The following is a 20,651-nucleotide window of genomic DNA, read 5'->3' on the forward strand; positions in this document are numbered from 1 at the left end:
ATTACTAATTCAAAATCATTTCACTATATTCCATTTTTTTCTTTATATATTTGAATCACTTTTCAGTACATTCTTTATTTTAATAAAAAATAATTCTAACCTCATTCAGGTCATATATTTTTAAGTCATTATACCTTTTTTTAAATTCCTCATTCAGGTGGTTTTGTAGATAGGCTTTGTATATTAATAGGCATCTATAGGTTTTGTAGACATCTATAGGTTTTGATAGGCATCTATAGGTTTTGTAGATGTATTTAGTAAAGCATGCAATTATTTTTATTTTATTACCCGACAATTACAATTACAGTCCTATCGAGTTCACCGTTGGAGAGCTTTTATGATACAAAACAACAAATTAATTTAACGACGCTATCTGCATTATTGATATCAATGACGTTTATGACGTATTAAAGTAATAAAACCAATTCTAAATTAAAAATAGGTATTTTATACGTGCCAAATAGATAAACGTGTTACATAACAATAATTACTTTCGATAGTTTCAATAACAATTTTATTATCTAATTATTGCGGCCAAAATTATATCGAACGATCAATTTGTTTCAATTAGGCGTTGAATTACCAATTAATTAAGCATTCATCAACAATGATGATTATTTACAAACAATTTGAATACTGATTGGTTTAAACTACCTATTTGCATTTGTATTTGATTGTATCCACCTAAACAAGTACGGGTTCATACAATTACAATATTAATTTACAATTATAAGTCTTTTTTTACCATAAAGTCAGTACGAGTTATTCATCATCTTATATTTAATTCAAAGCAGTTCTCATTGCATTTATTTCTCTAAAAATAATAATAATATAATATTAATAACATAAATGACATTTAAATTTCTTTTTATGAGATATGGATAAGTAAATATGTACTTACATACCTTCATTCGAATAAATTTACCTATTATTTAAAAATTATTTATAATGGGTAATAAAACTTTTTTTAGTTTATTAGCTAGTTATCCTTCTAGGTAGGTATTAATTTTACATTTTCTAAATCAAAGTCTTTCAACGCAGCATTTACTCATGTACATACATAAATATACTTTTACCTTAAAAAGGTAAGGTATATAGGTATATATATATATATACATATATATATATATATATTAATATGTATATATATATATATATATATATATATATATATATATATATATATATATATATATATATATATATATATATATATATATATATATATAAACATATATATATTAATACACACCTCTTAATACAATATTAATTTTTAAAAAGTTGAATTCGGATTTCCGAAACCGGAAAACCCCCGTATGCTAGTAGCTTAAACGCGGTAATTTTCAAGATGGTTCCTCACTTCGGCGCGCGCATAAATGAGCATCACAACAATAGATACGGCCATCTTTGTTTTTGTCCTAACAATTTTTTCTACTTTTTTAAACAATATTTCCAATTATTTCGTTGATAGAACTCAGTCACAGGTCATAGTTAAAAATACATGTACTTATTTATGAATTTAAGTACATATCACATAAAATTATATGCCCACGTACGTGCGTTGACTGGCCACGGCGACCCAGCTTAAAATACAGTTAGGTAGGCGCTGTACTATAAATGATGGATTATTGGATGATTAAGTAAATAGGTCAGAACTAAACGGTCCAAGCATCTTCGAATGAAGGACTTAGGTATAGGATTGGGCAAAAAAATTAATCAGATTTTTAAATACTTATCACGAACTCGAAATCACTTTGTTTTTTATCCGTTGGGGTGAAAATTGGAATCAAAATAATGCTTCAAACGTCATTTAACAAACAAGTAATTCGACTAAACTAACTGGGCTCGCGTTCTGCATATATTTTTATGGTTAAATGTCATAAAATGTTTGAAGGTAACTTCGTAACGTAGAAGCATTCTACTATAATCTTGACCGCAGTAAAAATATAAAGGATTTAACACTTTCACCGCGTTCAATATATCGTCAATCTGTATTCGATTTATCTGAAAAAATATCAATATTCAAAACGCTTAAAGTATATTGAAAACATTAAATAATATGAATTTATTCTGTGGATACTATTCTCTTTGTGTGTAGCAATCACGCGTAGCTCAAGTTTATTTTCATTTTAATAAGAGCGAGTATAAACACACGTCCTCGAGGAGGCTAAAACTGAGTTTATCCTCTCAAACTATTATCTTTTTATTCAATGCTACATTTTTTTATTCAAATACAAAGGTATACTTTTAATTACGTTAAGATACGTTTAAGCCATTTGACTCATTGGCATCACTTTTCAGCCTTACGCGTCTTGCTCGTGATCCGCACCAGGGGAAATGATGGCTGTACGCGCCTGGTGCGTACGCCGCACTTAACGTATTAATCACTATCCGTGTAAATGCTTATTTAATTTATATATGTATCTCTTGTTATTGTCTATCGGTTATATCCGCCCACTTTCTCGGCCTGTTCATGACCAAGAGAAGTAGATCCGCTAACTAGAAATGACACGACCAATAAATTTCACAATAACTTCTTAATGACCCAAACAAACGCAATGTTAACTACAATAAAGTTTATCGACGAGTTGTTAGCGACTTATAACGACCCGTGTATTGCCGTTAGGGTAGCGCTAACGAATTATTTATAGTAGCAAACATTGTGCTTCATTTTAAAATTTAAATAAAAATACTACAAATAATTTATATCACCCACAAACATTAACAATAAATAATAAGTATAAGTCCCTCTCGAAACACGAGAGCTTAGTCACTTTATTGTAGAGAACAACTTCATTAATTTTAAGATTTTAAAGTAGAAATACATATCTAAAGATTTTTTTTAAATCTCTTGTAACTGTAATATTAAATAAATATATTAAAAAAATTAACACTTAAAAAACAACACTTAAATTTTTTTTAAATCTAAAATAATAAATAAATAAAATGTGATTTATTTATTCTCGACCACCCAGCACTGTCGAGTAAAATTGCTGTGCCATTAAAAGCGTAAAAATAAATAGCTACATTCATAAATTGAAAAAAATGACCCACTGATAATATTTTTTTTAAAATCACTAAAACACTAGACATTTATATCATATATGTATATATCTACCTAAACATAGATGTAAGTAAATAATTTTTGAATTATTTATTAATAAGGAAAAATGAATAATAAAAAGATAAATAGATCCATTTTATAGCCCATAAAACTTGAGTGTTTAAAAAACCAGATAATTTTGTGAGTCAAATGCATATGATTGTGCATTATTCAGATTATTTGTGACCTTTATTTTTATGTAATTATTTGTCAAGTCAAGTTCAAAATAACGCTGCAGTTTGCAATCGATTTTTTTTATGTTTTCGATTTGAGCCTAGAACTTTCCCTCATGAATTATATTAAACTATAGTTACTTTAAACATCTTGAGTTACTTACTATACATACTCACAAGCAGTGGCGTGCACAGATAATTAATTAGGGGAGGCAGTAGAGGTGCGTAGTAAGGTAAGCTGGTTCTACTTACTAGGGTGGGCAGTAGGGGTAGTATAGTAAGCTAAGTGCTACCTAGTAAGGTAGGGTAGGAACTGGTTGCGTTTTTAAATGTCACGCGGGTAAGTTAGGATAGGCACTGCTTTCCTGCTTATATGGAATGCACGCCCCTGCTCACGAGTAGGTATAGGCTATAAAACTTAAAAAAGTTGAAGCTTAAGTACGGCCATAGGGATAATCAGTATTTCATAAGCGGTAGCTAGATTTCAAAGTCACTTAGACATTAGATACTTCAAAGGCATCGATTTGTAAAATATAATAAATAAAATAAAACATTAATTGATTCGGCAGTCACTTTGCGGAAATATTTTTTCAATTTTTAATTTATGTTTTACTCATTAAAGTATGCCTAGTAAAACGTAAACCTTAAATTAAAAATGAATAAAATCATTAGTAAAGTAAGCCAATAAAGTTTTCAGGATAGCAGTTTAATTTTATTCAGTTTCCAACGCCAAAAGCATATATATAGTGCATACTCCATACATGCATCGGTGGGTGCACACGAATATTTTATTTATAAATAAAACATATGTGATGCGTAATAATTAATAACGATTTGTGAGGCGTCAAATTGAATCGCGCTGTGCTGTGAGTAGGTAATAAATCTGCATTAAAAATGTTAATGGGTTTGTTAACTACGTTTAAAACGAAAATTAAATATAATTATTTAAATTTATATTTATCAATCATTTGACTAATCTAAGTAGGTAAATGCCAGTCTTTGTAGAAGGCGAGTCCCACTTTCCTAGAAGTTTTGCGCCATAAGAATATGTCATAATAAATAAAAGCAAGATACACTAGTGGACATAGGTACCTACTACAAAATTGCAGAACCGTATTGGAAAACTGAAAACTGAAAATAAATTCACTTTTATTTTTCAACATTTTTTCGAATGTTTTGCTATGGATATATAATAACTTGATCGATTATACTAGATATTACATAAGGATTTTAAAAATACCCACATATGTAGGCATGTTTTTCTACTGATTTATGAAATATAAGTATTTATAATACACGAAAATACTTGATTTATCCCTCTAAATATTGTTTCCATGATTTAGTATAGATGTCTCTCAGAGACAAAGCAATTTATATGAAGGGAATATGAAAGCCTTGTTACAATAACATAACTTACGACCTGCCATTAGATGGCTTAAGTTATCACTTCGCATACGTACAACGTTTAAAATTCTGATAATATATTATACATCCACACCACATGATTTAAAAAAATCCAAGTATCTCCCACAAGTGATCTCGTAATCCAGCCGATGATAGGTCATAAGACCTATAAATGCCAGAGAATTCCACATCCTTTTACCCACAAAGTGTACTGCTTCTATAAAACATCTATAATAAATGTACGCATGTGTACAATTATCCCTTTGAGTATTTATTTCGGTTCGAAATAAAAATCAAGTAAAATTTAGCGGGTTCATGTTGATTTTAATTAATTGCTTGTACTCAACATAAATATGAAGAAGAAAAAATAAAATTCAGTATTTTATTCTATGTATATAATACCTAACTTATTTGACCTCAGTGAAAATGCAATTATTTATATAAGAATTTCTATAGCAATGGTATTACAAATAGTTGCTCATGCAATGATAAATAAGTTTTATTTTATAAACATATTTAATCGTATAATACCAAGATTAAAAAAAGAGTAATACCCACGTCTTTAAATGTGAAGGTAGTTGCATCAATAGTTTTAACGTTAAAAAAAATGTTGTAGTTTTTTGTACCAATCCGTCTCTGTCAAATGAATATGATTAACTTCATGTAAATGTAAATAAACAATCCAAGAAGTCCTGTCAAAAAGATATAAAGCCTTGGTTTTTAACGATTTTTGATACGCTAACCACAACTTTGTATGCGAGAATCTAAATGCCTAATTAAATGCCAGCCCACAAAAAATTTGCATCGCTGTTTTAAATACTTCATGCGGTTTTCATCTAGTAGCAAACTTTCTAAAACACCGTTATAGCCGCATTTTTGTAATTTATTCATAGAATTTTCTATTGCAAAGAAGAAATTTCAACCCGTTTTCTGCGTGATTTTCACATCAATAAATATTTATAAAATAACGATTATGTAAGAAACTATTAATATATGAAAACATAGTATTTAAAAACAAACTAACTTATTTGCCTATTTATACTTATGAATATAAGTGTATAGGTGATAATATAGACATTTTATTTACATTACGGTTGTATGAAAATGGTTTTTTTCTTCAAAATACAAAATTTTCGTTTCGTCTGCTGTTTAAAATTTTAGTAAATAGCTTAGAAATATTATTTCTTAAGTAAAACTTGAATTGAAAATAGAAAGATACTACCACAAAATGACTGCTGAATCAATGAATAAAAGCATAGGAATATGTTCTTAAGTGCTCAAACAAATCCCATTTTATAAGGAATCTTTCATATTAATATGTAGAGTTTTCTAAAGTTAGCAATTTGTTTCTAAAATTCTTTCTTGAAAGGAAACTGATATTAATTTCAAATAATAATTCACAAGCTTATGACCGACGCCGCCTTCTAACGTCGTTAAAACATCAGAAGTATGAATTCTACGGCGTGTTTATGAAAAATAATATTTCACAATAAATCCGACTACTGAAGATGTTATAATTAAATTTGACTGTTAGTGTCGGAAAAAGTGTTTTTATTTCATAAGAAAGGAAAACAAATGCGACATATAATATTAATTACTAACAGCTCCATATAAAAATAAAACGGATGAAGTTTATTTGATATAAATGTAATTTAATTTAATTTTTAAATATATCATTCTTAAATAAAAAGTAAATTTAATGCTGTAGTTAATGTTAAGTGTTTTTAAAATTAAAATATTCCCGTGATATCGGCGGCTAAACAAATTTATATAATTTTTATAACAGCATAATTATTATAATTATTTTTAATAAATTAAAGGACAATACGTAAAAAGCTTAAAATAAAATTAAATAAATAGTAGGTACTTATCTACATCTATGATGATGTATACAAATGTCAAAAAAAAGAGTTAACGATGAAAAGTAAATTATCATGATAATTAATACCAGAAATATATAAATCATTTCAAAACGAAGCTATGTATAAAAAATATTTATTTACAATTTGGTAATAGAGGTGAGTGGATTGAATAACTCTCAAGTATAAAATTTTAATTTTAATTTTGCTTGGTAAATACCACTTTTTGAAAAAGTAGTATTTAAGTATTTACTTATAAACACTTAAATGAAAAATGGAAAGATTTTACCACAATGTGACTGCCGAATCAATTAATCAAATACGTATACAATTTTACTTCAGGTATACGATTGTTCTCTTAATTATTTATGTAATTATTTTTAACTAAAAATAAAAAGTAATTATTTTGTGTTGAATGCACACTAAATAATCCAATGTCTTATTGTAATGTTTGGTTTTGCAATTTATTTTAATTCAATTGGCTCCAACTGCGAATCGTTCCAAATACGCAAGATAAATAAAATCCAAGCGGGAAACTTAATATGATTTTTTACAAATATTGCATTTACAATGTAATTCGAAACTCGTAATTTAACATATGTGTGTTTTATAATTATTTTCTTAAATATTTATAAAATAACCTATTTCCTCACGTACACACCTGCTTATTGTAAATTGTGTGTTTGTGGGTGTAACTAAACTGCCTACATAATTGGTTTCGATCATACCATATATCTGGCCTTGGACTCAATTTCATACCTCTATCAACACTTCTCCTAATAGACATAATTCTGTAAACACGTAACTCCCGTTGTTTCCATATATCTAGTTTTTATATACCTACTATGTATAATCACAGTGAAAAGTTGCGCGACTGGAGCGTACACATGACTATATTTATTTAGAAGTTGAAAAACTAGGAGTGTGTCTCTGCCTACCTCCGAGGAAACAGCTATGATGACAGATAAAGTTGGTAATATAAATGTAGGTGTATAACATACATACGTACAAATATATGTACAATAGTTTTTCTATATTTTTTTTGACATCTCATCAAAGATGAAGAAGAATATGGAAGTCTGGGCATTTACGGGGCTGACGACCGTCATAGGCTGGTTTAAGTGATCACTTTACACACGTGTAACATTCAACAATTCTACCCATTATTGACAACCACACTACTCAAATTCTTGGAAGTTCTAAATATATGAACCACATATATATGAAGTATTTGGACACACTCAAAATGTTGTAAATAGTTTTTCTGTATGAACAACTATTTGTCACAATATTTTGAGTGTGTCCAAATACTTGTTCACAAATCTGGATTATCTCCAATTATAGGTGTTATTTTTCATATTATTTTTTGACATCTCATCAAAGATTCAAGAACAACGTTTCGAAATTGGTCTTTTATTTATTTATTTAACCATACCTATACAGACAAAAGACACATACATAATATTCCCGATGAGTAATTTCTATTACTCCGATAAATACTTGTCTTCTTCAGAGATGCATAGACCTAGCGACTCTAATCCGCAACCAATGACCTAAGAAATTGCTACACTATGGGGGCGGAATCCATAGGTACTAAAATGAAAAATAATATTGATTGAAATAATAATAACTCGACACTGGCTATAACACCGAAGAAGGGTGAAAAGCCATCAAAAAGAAGAAGAAGAAGAAGAAGATTGAAATAATTTTCATTTACTTTTTTTCTTCATTTTACGTAGTGAAAACGCGTAGACGTAAAGTAGACGAAGAGTAAAAAAAAGTTTAGAAGATGAGGATAGCAGTAATTGGCTAGCTTAAGCACTCGCAGTTCGATACCCGTACTCATATAAGCTTGTGAAAGCTAACGCGTCGGTGTGCGAGCCCCTTGAAGGTATTCATATTACATGTGCCTACATTATTGTGAAGTAAACGATGCGATATTTTAGCATTAGGCGTTAGGTATTGTATCTGCCGTACGGCCTTTTTAAGAATTCTCTTCAATATAACGTTTATAGGCCATAAAATCAACAATAGAGCGACAGTTACAGCAAAGTAAGACATAAAGAATCTTGTCATAGTACTTACTACACACAGAAGTAGCTTGAGGTAATATCGTAAATAAATTAAAGAATTTATTGAAATGTAATAATTATCATTAAAATTTAATGGAATAATGATTAAACACAACTTTGTTAATTCCATAACTTATTTTAATTTCAAAGTATTTTTTTTTGTATTTACTATTTTGTGTTTATTATCTACACATTCAGTTCAGCAGAACACAAAAAAATGAAGGCGAGATTATTCAAGGGTCATACAAAATACATATTTCTTATTGCCCTTATCTGCACTCAATGGTGCATAGAGCAGTGCATCGTATAGACGTAAAAAAAAATTATTTTGGATGATTTATATAGCGCCATTTTCGTAAAAAAACCTCCGTAGTATTTATTGTATTGGGCGTTAATTGCATGAAGACTAGATGATCAGTCGTGAGCTACTTGTACACGAGCAATATATGAGAGTGAAAATCACATAATTTTATTCTGATACCCCTAGAAATCAAACCCGGGTCTTTTAGTTTGGTAGCCAAATGCGATTACCACTAACATATCGCTCACTCCTTTCAATAACGTCATAAATCAAAAATCGCCAATTTTCAGTTGTGCATGTTTTTGGAATGCCCAGAAAATGTACTATATCCCAGCAAAAGCGGTATATTTTTAACTTAATATTTACCCGCTACTTTTTTTTTGCATTTTGAAGAAAAGGTATAGATTAATTATTTTTTAAATATTCTAAATATTTATCAAATGGTGAAAAAATCTTCAGGTTTTACCTAAAACGATTTGTTGCTCAGTAAAAAGTTCAATAAGTGGCTTGATATTTATTTTCAATACATTGTATTATATTTTTAAACTTTAAAAACGTTCTCCTGAAAAATCAAGTTTTTCGATTTATGACGTTCTTGAAAGGAGTGAGTGATATAGAGTAAGACATACCTACACGTTTAGAAGAAAAAAAAACTTTTTTGTTTACTGAGTAGGTACCTACGGAAAATTTACGACAGAGTGAATAAAATATAAATACGTCATAAAATATGCGCAATACATTGGTGACTTACTTGGGAAAATCATGAACTCATTGGTTATTTAAAAACATGGGTATTATGTAACAAGATGTCGAATCTAAAAACTGTTGATTAAAATGCGCATAGGTAATTGCGTTCACATCGTAATGTGGGGAACAATGTTCATTTTTATTGATGTCAGTATGTACTTTTACCGTCCGAATGATTTATTGCCTACTTCAATCCAACATGACAGAACTCGTAAAATTCATTGGCACTGCTAATAAGTTGGTACTGTGCGAATTGTTCAGGAATTAATCGGACACTTTATTTGAAAAAGAATCGCACATGTTTGACATAGTTTTTTTAATTCTTTTTGGATCTTCTTAGGGTCATAACACATAGTAAAAATATGTATACAATGTGTATTATATCAAAAATATAAAAATAAATACTTTTTCAACGATATGGTACAAGTAACTGAAATCACATTTGGGAGAAAGTGGGAATTAATATCCCATTAAATTTGTTATGTAGATATATGTAGGTAAGTATTTAGTTGAGCATATAGCGTGAAATTAATTTATAAACCATAAATCGTATATTGAAAATCGTTGTATCATCCTATAACTAGAAATAAAAAACATCAAATTGATTAGAAATTAATCGTAAATATACCTGTATTTGATATAAATATTGCTAATGAACAGTTACATACTAAGGTTTATATATATATATATATATATATATATATATATATATATATATATAAATATATAAATACATATATAAATATATATTTATAAATTAAATTATAATAAGAGAACTATTCTCAACGGCGTCTGAGTGAATTAAAGCGTAATAATAAAAGCTGAAATTTCACTTATTAGTACTTCTCCTTATAAGCGTATAATAACCATAAATTTCATATCACTATTCGGCCTTCACTTATATTAATGTAGGTTGGTGGTGAATACGGGCAGAGGAAATGTAAATTGCCTTTTCACACACCAGTATATAAAAATAAAGCTATGCCTCTTTGTGATCTACTTAACTATAGCTTAATATGTAAATGTTAATATTGATATATTACGACTATACGAACTTCATTCCTTGAAATATATTTTTTTTACTTTTTGATATCACGACCACAACACTATCACTATTCCTTGGACGTTAGATAGAAAAAAATAATACAGTTATAAAATTTTGTTATTAGTATAAAGTTAGTATTTTTAAAGTGTAGAGAGGTGAAAATCAATAATATAAAGTTATTTAAACCAGATGATGACTATCGTAATACCTGTTAATACCTTTAGATTCATATTCTATTCTAAAAAGGCTTATTTACGTCTGCCGAGATATCTTTATTTAAAACTAAGTAGTTATATACTAGATACAAAGTTATTTTATAATACAATATTTTAAATAGCTGTATAATTAGTGCCATCCTTTTGTAGTTTGACAATACACCCTTGCATGTAATTTGACCTTTTTTATTTATGCTTATGTAGCGTTTCTATTTTAAGTTTACAGGAAAAGAAACAAACTGCTTAATTGATAACAGATTTCCACTTTTCAGATTGGATGAGCCCCTTCGACCGCGTGGTGTGCGGTGAGTTTAACGGTACTTATGAAACTTCCTTACTTTTTTAGTTTTAAGCTATTTTTAGTTACCATACTTTTTTTTTAATTGAAATTTAAAATATGCTAATAATGTTTTTTATTTTATTTCTACCTACGTGTTTATGTTAAAAAAATGATTTCGTTTATTTCAATTAAAAAATCTCAATAAAAATCAAGCAAAAACTACCTACACTGGAAGGAAAACTACGCCATGAGATATAATTTATTATAAAATATTTAATATTTTAACATCTTTATAGATATCTTATGCAATTTTGTCTAATGCTTAGTTAAGAGTCTGTAGAACCAAGATGCATAGATATAAACATAAGTATGTACCTAGTAATGTTCATACTGTACTGACACTACATATATTAATTGTAATGTACGTGTGTATGTAAAACCAAATCGTTTGTAATGGTCATGCTGTAACTATTACTAAAAAATTTAAAAAACTAGAGCATCTCATTAAGACTTTAATGAAATTTACCGAGATTTTTCATTAATTGCCAAGTAATCTTTTAAATTTAATACCTACTTAATAAATCACGTTTTAGAGTGAGGATAAATGTAAGTAGGTCAACACCTACCTAATTTAAAAAAATAAAAGCGATAGAAAATATTTCATTATTATTATGTTCTGCTAAGTTCAACGTATCTTATTTATAAACAGATAGGAAAACGTTTTAAAATGATATTTAATTATTAATAATTTATAGTTATCATCAAATAATCATATTTTACAAAAATTATATGGACTGCCTTCTTTATTATGCGAGGTTAATTATATTTAAAATTAAAATATAAGTAATTTAATAAGTATTATTTATTAACTCCTGTAATTGGAGATAATCCAGATTTTGTGAACAAGTATTTGGACACACTCAAAATGTTAAAATACAAGCATTTAAAAACATTAAATCTTCATTAATAATATAAAAAGTACAGATTGACTTTTCAGCTGATCATTCAAATATATATTAAGTGCAAAGTTATAAATGTTTTCGATTAAAACAATTTTTTGTTTCTAAATGCTATATAGGTACATGAAAAAAAAACCAACGATCATTAGTTTTCGTTAAGTATTAAAATTAATGAAACAATATATACATATTCTTAATAAGATAAGAAAATGCTCAGTTTTGTATATTTAATTCAATTAAACGTGAGTCAGCGAGGGAAAAAGGAGTGGAAATATCTTCAACTATCATTGTACGTGGTGTGTAATAATACGTGATACGCCAACTAATGAGTTAATGGATTATAATAATTCATGTATAAGTGGACTGCCACAAAATCTGAAAAACATGTGCATCAGCGTGATTGCCTGATCAATATTTTTTTTTAATTGTCTTTAACTATCCAAGCGTAAATCCATCAAATTTAGCAAAAGTTCGATTGATGGAGGTTAATTTAAATTGAATGAGTGAAGAAAGAACAATAAATCAATTTTGTGAGGCGAATGAAGTTGGTAATAGGAGCAGAGGAAGACCGAAGAAAACTTAGATCAAGTATTTCAAATACTTGAAAGTTGTTAGTTAGGTCAGGAGTTGGAATAATCGGCGGGTGTGTGCATAAAGAGGTGCATGAATTTGGAAAAGGCGAAGATTGTTTTTAAGACAGATGGTTGTGGTGGTCTATTCTCTCTGCCCAACTTAGCGGGGAAGCAGTGTGATGGTTAGTAAGTTAGTTTTTATAATACATTTTCTTCGTATTTTTTTTAATAATATATATTGTACGTTTGACGACATAGCTAGTAGGTAGAGAAAAAAAATGAGTTTGACTTTAACCAAAAACCTAATTTTTTATATGAATTATGTTTTATTTGCTCATCATTATTTCAGAATTTTACACGCGAAGGCTTTATTTAATTCTATGTAAAATTAGTACCTACGGACGTAATTGGCTTATTGTCTTTTTGAGTAGGCTATAAAATTCTCGTATGTTGTGAATTGTGGTCCCCGTAAGTATCTAAGCCGTGAATACTCTCTACTTTGGGCAATTTCTTCAATAGTGATCTAATAAAATGGTCAATTATCCCATGTTTTCTATCAAAGCGTACATAGCAATTCTCATTAGCTTTGTGTTTAGATCTCATTACGCACAACAAACTGAAAGAAAATATAATGATCCACGTAAATTAAATATGTTTTCAGAATATTTTAAATATATTTCTGAATCTCGGGAAATCGCAATACAAGATAATAAACTTACAATTTCATCCTTCAAAAGCATCCAATTTCATATGCCTTGATTATTCCTTCCTAACTAACTAACTTACCATCACGCTGCTTCTCCTTAGGGGTAAGCAGAGAGAATAGAACGCCACATCACCTGTCTTTGCAAACTTTCTTCGCCTCTTCCAAATTCATGCATCTCCTCATACCTACAAGCCCACCAATTTTTTCTACTCCTTAGCTGACCACTTTTAAGTATTTGACATACCTGATCATCCCAAGTTTTTTTCGGTCTTCCTCTGCTCCATTTTTTAAGTACATTCGCATCATAAATTTGTTTTACCGTTCTTTCTTCACTCATTCGTTCCACATGTCCAAACCATCTGAACACACCTTTCTCAGTTTTATACATAATCATAATCTCAGCCTTTCCTTATTTCACCATTCAAACATCTATTACACACTTCTTTGCCACACATTTACCTGAGGGATCGCATATCAACTGCATTCATTCTTCTTTATTTTGATTAGAATTTTTAAATAAGTTTATTTTCATATTTTAATTAGATTATGACGCCAAAAAGTTGGAGGAGAACTGGTTATCCCTTATTTGCCTTTGCCTTTGTACAAAACACAAAGTTCTTCAGACTCGTGTACGTAAGCACAGTTCCACATAAACATACCAAGTGTATTTATGTGTGTGTCTTCTACCACCACATCTTAAAAACCCAACACTGTAATGTATGGGTAGACTGTATGTAGACTTCGTTAAGTTTTGCATTCCCTCCTAATGAGATATTCCATGCGATGTCTGCTGAATTTTCCACAAAACCAGACAATTTTGGCTTTCTGTGCTTATGCCGTAATGAATAACTAGCTTTAATTTCACACTCGAGCAGTTTGCAGAAATCTTGAGGTTACATTGAATTTGCAGTAGTAGGTAGGTACTTACTTATAAAATTATTTAAAAACATAGTATTTATGTTTTATCGGATCACATTCAAACATTAAATTGAATCACTAAGGGGTTATGAACCTAATAAAGGGCCAATAAATAAAAATAAATCTAAATTATTTTCATATATTGTAAGAAGGGAATAGTTGTTCACTTTGATCGTGTAATATTATATTTCAAAACTGAGATATGAAAAGGGTTGTTAAAATATTTACTCCATACGTTCAAGTTCATAGAATTTAGACAATACGGATGTTTAATAATGTGGCGAATGGTGAACGTCTGTAAAGTTCTAATCACTCCAGTCCGCCAACGATATACATATCCCCTTCATATAAAAAGCTACCATATATAGAAATTATTTTGAATCTGTTTTTGTTTCATTTTTAAGGTTCTAAGAAACTTGTATTTTTTCATAAATTTTATTTGATGAATTGATTTTGTACGCGTTTTTTTGCCATAATGTTCAACTTCATTCTAGTTGTCCCAATCGTGTGGTAAGATTAACATGGTCAGTATAATGATTTTATAAAGCGTTAATTTTTTAACCATGTTTTTTTGTTAAAGAAACTTTAAAGAACATTCGTATCTCTTTGTTATTCAATGTATCCGTGGTCGTGCTATTAAATAAACCAAGTTCAAGATGATTTTGTTTAACCGTTTTTTTTAATGAAATATTCTTTCAAAAATTTAAAGCGATTTCAAAGTTTCGTAAGTTAAATATTGTAGACAAAATTTTCTCGAAAGTCTCGAGTTAAATTCACTTTATGAGAAGATGCGTCCGTTGACAAAGCCATCTATTTAATATTCAAAGAACTTACCGGATAATTGAGCGAAATAGAGTAATCTTATTAACATAATTATATACTCAGAGGGCAATGACTGTCTGATTGGAAGTATATTGCTATCAAAGGATATAAACTAACTTTGCTTAATAAAAATATCTTATTTAAATAATCCGACGATGTATTTGATTTATATCAATCCCAATGTATGCAATAATTAAATTCATACATAAAGTATGATAAATTTTATTTTTGCGATGGAAAAAAACAAAATAAAGGATTTTCAACATATGTAATTGCTATATATGTAATATAGTCATATGTTATAAATCGACAACTTTATAAAAAGATATGTAAAAATCTTACATACGAGTAGATCTTCAGAAAATTTTGTATAACGTGTACGTTTGTTCTTTTATAATGCACTGGTTAATTATTTTAACTACCGGGTCCATTCCTAGGATGGTCAAAATAAATATTATAAATTTCTTAGTTTTATTCATAGTTTTATTCAACCTGAAACGGGGGACAGATCACCTTACCTTTTTATAATATATTATTATATTGCGTCCATTTTAAGTAGTGCTTTATGCATCATTGGGTGTAGACAATGGTCAGATATTTAAAAATAAGAAAGACGTGTGAGTATTTTCATTCATGTATTTCACTGTAAGTAATGGAAAATATTTTTCTGAAGGTTTCAGAAGATGTCAAAATTTGAAATAATTTACGCAAATTTACTATATATAACACCCAAATATGATAGAGAAGCTAAAATATTTTTTAAATTTTTGTTTCCTCTGTTGTAAGTCTATTTATTTTTAAAGGCAGTATAATATTTAAACTTGTTTTTTTTTCCAATAAAACGCATGATAATTTTTTTTTACAGTTTTAACCAAGAAACCTATCTTTGTACATTATCAGTTAATTTATAAGTGTACGTGTTACATAAGTATATTTCATACACATTAATGCCTTAATACAAAGAGAGGTAGTTTAGGAAACCAAATCCATTCAAAACACCATTTATTCTTAGAGTCGTCAACTATGTAGAACCAAACTGAAGTATGACACGAATAGTTGCATGTTATCAAGCAATTGTTCTCAGCTTAGGTGTGTATGTGTAATACAAATTAAATACGTACTTACTTAAGTTAATAAATACCAACATAACAATAAACTTAATGTTTTCAGTTAGTTACGTCTTATCAAGAGAAGTAATCTGTGTTATACATATGTACAATGTCAGTTATTCATTGCACAGTAGTGTTTGAGAAAATTATCCAGAATCATACAAACATTCTTTTTGTGCAAAATTTAATCACAACTTAATAACTGACATTGTTAAGTTAAAATAAAAATATTAAATGATAAATTTTGATAATTATATAGCGTCATTTACGTAAAATACTACCTTAAAGACGCTACACTAAGATAGCAGAAGAAAAGCAGATAGTGGAACTGATTTAGCAAACATATGCGATTGAATTTCTTACTAAAATCATCTCATTCTCACTATTACTCCTACTGGTGAAACAGCATTCCATGCCATCGTCCCGCAACTGCAAAGGCACGCTCGCCAAATTAATGCGTCTGAAAAATACACAACTGATACTCTTAAATATGCATATATAAATTTTAAAAATACCAGCATGTAAACAAATATTTGTTAAATGTGTTTTATTGCAGTAACTGCACAAAAGAAGTCATAATTGCTAAAAAAAACAATTAAGTCATTCTACTTATGTCCTGTGTCGTAAATTTTACTAATGTGTATTTTATAACTTAGTCACATTCTTCTAAAGGCATTAAGTTAATCACGTAATGACGTCTAAGTCGTAACATGTGGTAAGAAAACATCAGAAACGTTTAAAAAGAACTAAGAAGAGAAAGTCTGTCAGACAGTTATTTACAATGTTAGATATTTTATTGTTTGCAGAGAATAACGCAATATTTTGGCACTGAAAGGGTTGGGCATTGCATGTTACCCCTTTGTTTTCACGAAGTCAACTCGCTTTGGCCGATTTCACTCCAAAGGGTTTTATTGTTGCGACCGTTAGGGTACGTAGCAATTATTGCACAATACAAAAAAAACTTTCACCTTGAGAATCCTGCTTTTAAAACTTGTCTTGTTATGATGCTAAACAAATAATAATGTTTTATGAACTGTTACAATATAAATTCACAATGTGTAATTTAATAGGTATAAATTCACTATGTGTAGCTCTCCGAACCTCCGATTTTAAGGAATTTGGAATTTTGATTGAATATCCATAATCTAATTACCTCAAAAATAGGTAAAGGTGTTATTTCATTTCATTTATTGATTCTGCATTCATCTATTTCTTTTTAATTTATGTTTTACTTGGTAAATACCAGTATTTCTTAAAATCTATTATGACATAGATTTATATTATCCACTGACACTTCGTGATGGAATTGCATTTCTGATATATTATTAGATTAAAACCAATATTTTTAGCTTTTCCACTTTATTTTTATTTGACCAGCGACCGGGTTTTGTCGTTACCGACATCATCAGACTGGTCTGATGATGTCGGTAACGACGAAACCCGGTCGCTGGTCAAATAAAAATAAAGTGGAAAAGCTAAAAATATTGGTTTTAATCTAATAATATAACTATTATGACACGTGTTTTAAATCATTTCGCATCATTTTGTTTTCATCATTATGTATTAAAATTAGATATATTTGTTAAAACGCTACACGACGTTTTTCTTTCAAAAGTAAAATCTATCATTATTATTTTCATGTCATAATCCACGTCTGTAAAACTGCCCTTGAGATAGTATTTTACGAAAACGGCGCTGTATAAATTATCAATATTTATTATTATTATTATTATTATCAAAACGTAAATTTGAAATTAAATCTCACAAGTGTATTTATAAATCAGTGTATTTATATACATTTACCTTTTTTGCCGGTGAATGACAATCATATTACTCAAATTTCGAAAGCTGTACTTCAACTGACTGAAATACTTCACATTTTTTTAATACAAAGTTCAGGGTAGCCATCCAAGGCTTAAAATTATAAATTGAGAAAACATTTTATTTTTAATCGAAACTACTTCACATACTACAAAACAAAAAAAAACGTCAATTTCAATTTTTTATACGTAGTTTTCAAATTAGTTTAAAAATGCAAATATATAAGGAGTATTTTAAATCACCTTATTTACGTCACTTATTTTTTTAAAATAAGATATAAAATTTACGTCACCACGACAAATACCAAAAATTATTAGTTATTATATTTAGTACAAATAAGACACTCAGATCATAGATACTGTTATTTTCTAGTATTAATACCTACGCAAAAGGAGCAAATTGCCATTACCGTAGGCGCAAGAGCAAAACAAGTTAATTTTTTAAGCAAGTAATCTTATCAAATAAATTTCATTGGATGTAAATCAACCTTTAGGAGACGCGAGAAAGGGATAGATTAGAGATAGACGGAGATACTCACACACACATTCACAAGTGGGATGTAAGCGTAGGATATAATAAATGATTAAATTCCTTTTCTTAGACGGTATTAACGACTACGAACAAGTGCAAATGAAATTGGTTTCTATGCTTAGAGCAATAGAGGGTCTTTTAATGTGTCCGAATCAAGAATGAAGCTCCGTTTGTATTGCAGCCGCACGAACAATGCATTGGTCGTATTGCCATTAGCATAAATAACGTTCTGCCTTCAGAGAAGATGCTTTATCCAGAGATTCTCAAAGTTCTCTTTGTTATCTTTCATTAATTGATTCGGCAGTCACTTTGTGACAATATCTATCAAGTTTAAATTAAAATTTTACTTGGTAAAAACCCATGTTTCTTACATTTCATATTATTTTCAATCACGGTGTTTGAAAATGATACGGAATGCATTGAAACATGTGTCATAATTAATTTTGATAAAAAGTAGTATTTTCGGAGTAAATTTTTTATCATTCATTTAATTTCAAATAAAATCCTTTAAGAAATACCATCTGCCATTGGAAGAAGGCAGGGTTTTCAATGATTTATTTTGAAAATATCTTTCTATTGATTGAATTGAATTATGAATATTCACAATTCGATTCAAATAATGTATGAATATTTTCATTTTTCTGAAAATTAGGTAAGTATTATTCTTTCAATTCAAAGTATTTTATAATTGAATTAAATAAATATCTACCTTATTAATCCATATCGGGAAGGCATATTTTTTTCAATCATATTTCTTTTACCATTTCGTAGTTTATTTCATAAAATTGTATTTGTGACATGAAAAAAAAGTTTGAGAACCGCTCGAGAATATAACTCACATAGTCTCCGAGAGACTTTGTTGTTTTTGTACAATACCTCTGCATTTAGGATTAAATCTTATTTCACATACACACATAGGTACGAGCTGGTAAATAAGCTGGCTCTATATGCGTGGGCCAGCTCTGTATCTTCATACGTCTCACAAATGATTTACAACATCTCGTGCCATCGGTAGATTTTATTATTTTATTTATCTCGTTGCCCGGGACGCTTTCGTATTTAAATATACGTAATATTTTGTAATTAAGATCCCAGATATATTTGAATAAATCTTTGAGTGTCGGGTGACAACTCTATACACACTTGCCGACTGTAATATCGAACGACTGATAGCGTCACCTGTGCTTGTGAGTCGGAAATGGAAAATAGTGGGATAAATCTAATATATACTTGTACTTAACAAAAATACTTTAAATTTTCATTTAAAAACCAAATATATGATCATTTTGCACATGTTTTGTCGATGTTTTGGTCTCGGTTTTGCTCAAAGTTTTTTTCAAAGTTTTGTTTCGGGAATAGGCAGTGCTTGCGTTTAAATAAATATATGTTATGACAATCTTAGCACTGACTTAAAAAACCGCGTGGAAAGCAGCTCTCCGAACCTCCGATATTAAGGAATTTGGAATTTTGATGGAATATCCATAATCTAATCACCTCAAAATTAGGTAAAGGTGTTATTTCATTTCATTTATCGATTCTGATTCATCTATTTATTTTTAATTTATGTTTTACTTGGTAAATACCAGTATCTCTTAAATTCTATTATGAAACGTATTTTAATGCATTCCACATCATTTTGTTTTCATCATACGGTGTTTGAAAACAATGCGTTTTGCATCAAAACGCTTGTTACAACAAATTTTAAGAAATAGCGGTTTTCACCAAGGAAAACTTAAATGAAAAAAGTGTACCTACTTATCAAATATATAAATATGAAAATCATGTCGTAATTATGTTGATAAATTATCAATTTACGTTTATGAATGTAAACAATTCGATTAATATTAATTAGATAATAATTATGAATGGTAGACTCGTGACTTCTTTTAAAATGATCTGCCTGATATAAATGAGAAACATAATTATTATTCCTCACGTTTTCCTCTATAATTACCATAGTTAGCAGTTTCAGCCAAATTTTGTCGTGGAGGCGGGGTTTTTCTGAAGCCCATTT

General features: G+C 29.0%; 1 protein-coding gene across 2 annotated transcripts in view; it reads left to right on the plus strand.

Annotated features, from left to right (window-relative positions):
* The window catches only part of abd-A (abdominal A), a 64,097-nt gene that overhangs the window by 1,172 nt on the left and 42,274 nt on the right, over window positions 1-20,651 (plus strand). Inside the window, exon 2 of one of the 2 annotated variants that reach the window (XM_088257482.1) lies at window positions 11,177-11,236. In XM_088257482.1, coding sequence (XP_088113608.1) covers window positions 11,177-11,236 — 60 coding nt within the window. The remainder of the gene's footprint in view (window positions 1-11,176; window positions 11,237-20,651) is intronic. The other variant, XM_088257483.1, reaches the window with a different exon arrangement.

Source organism: Brachycentrus maculatus, unplaced genomic scaffold (assembly GCF_059751285.1).
Source record: "Brachycentrus maculatus isolate JH-2025_06_01 unplaced genomic scaffold, ASM5975128v1 h1tg000081l, whole genome shotgun sequence".
Taxonomy (NCBI): Eukaryota; Metazoa; Arthropoda; class Insecta; order Trichoptera; family Brachycentridae; genus Brachycentrus; species Brachycentrus maculatus.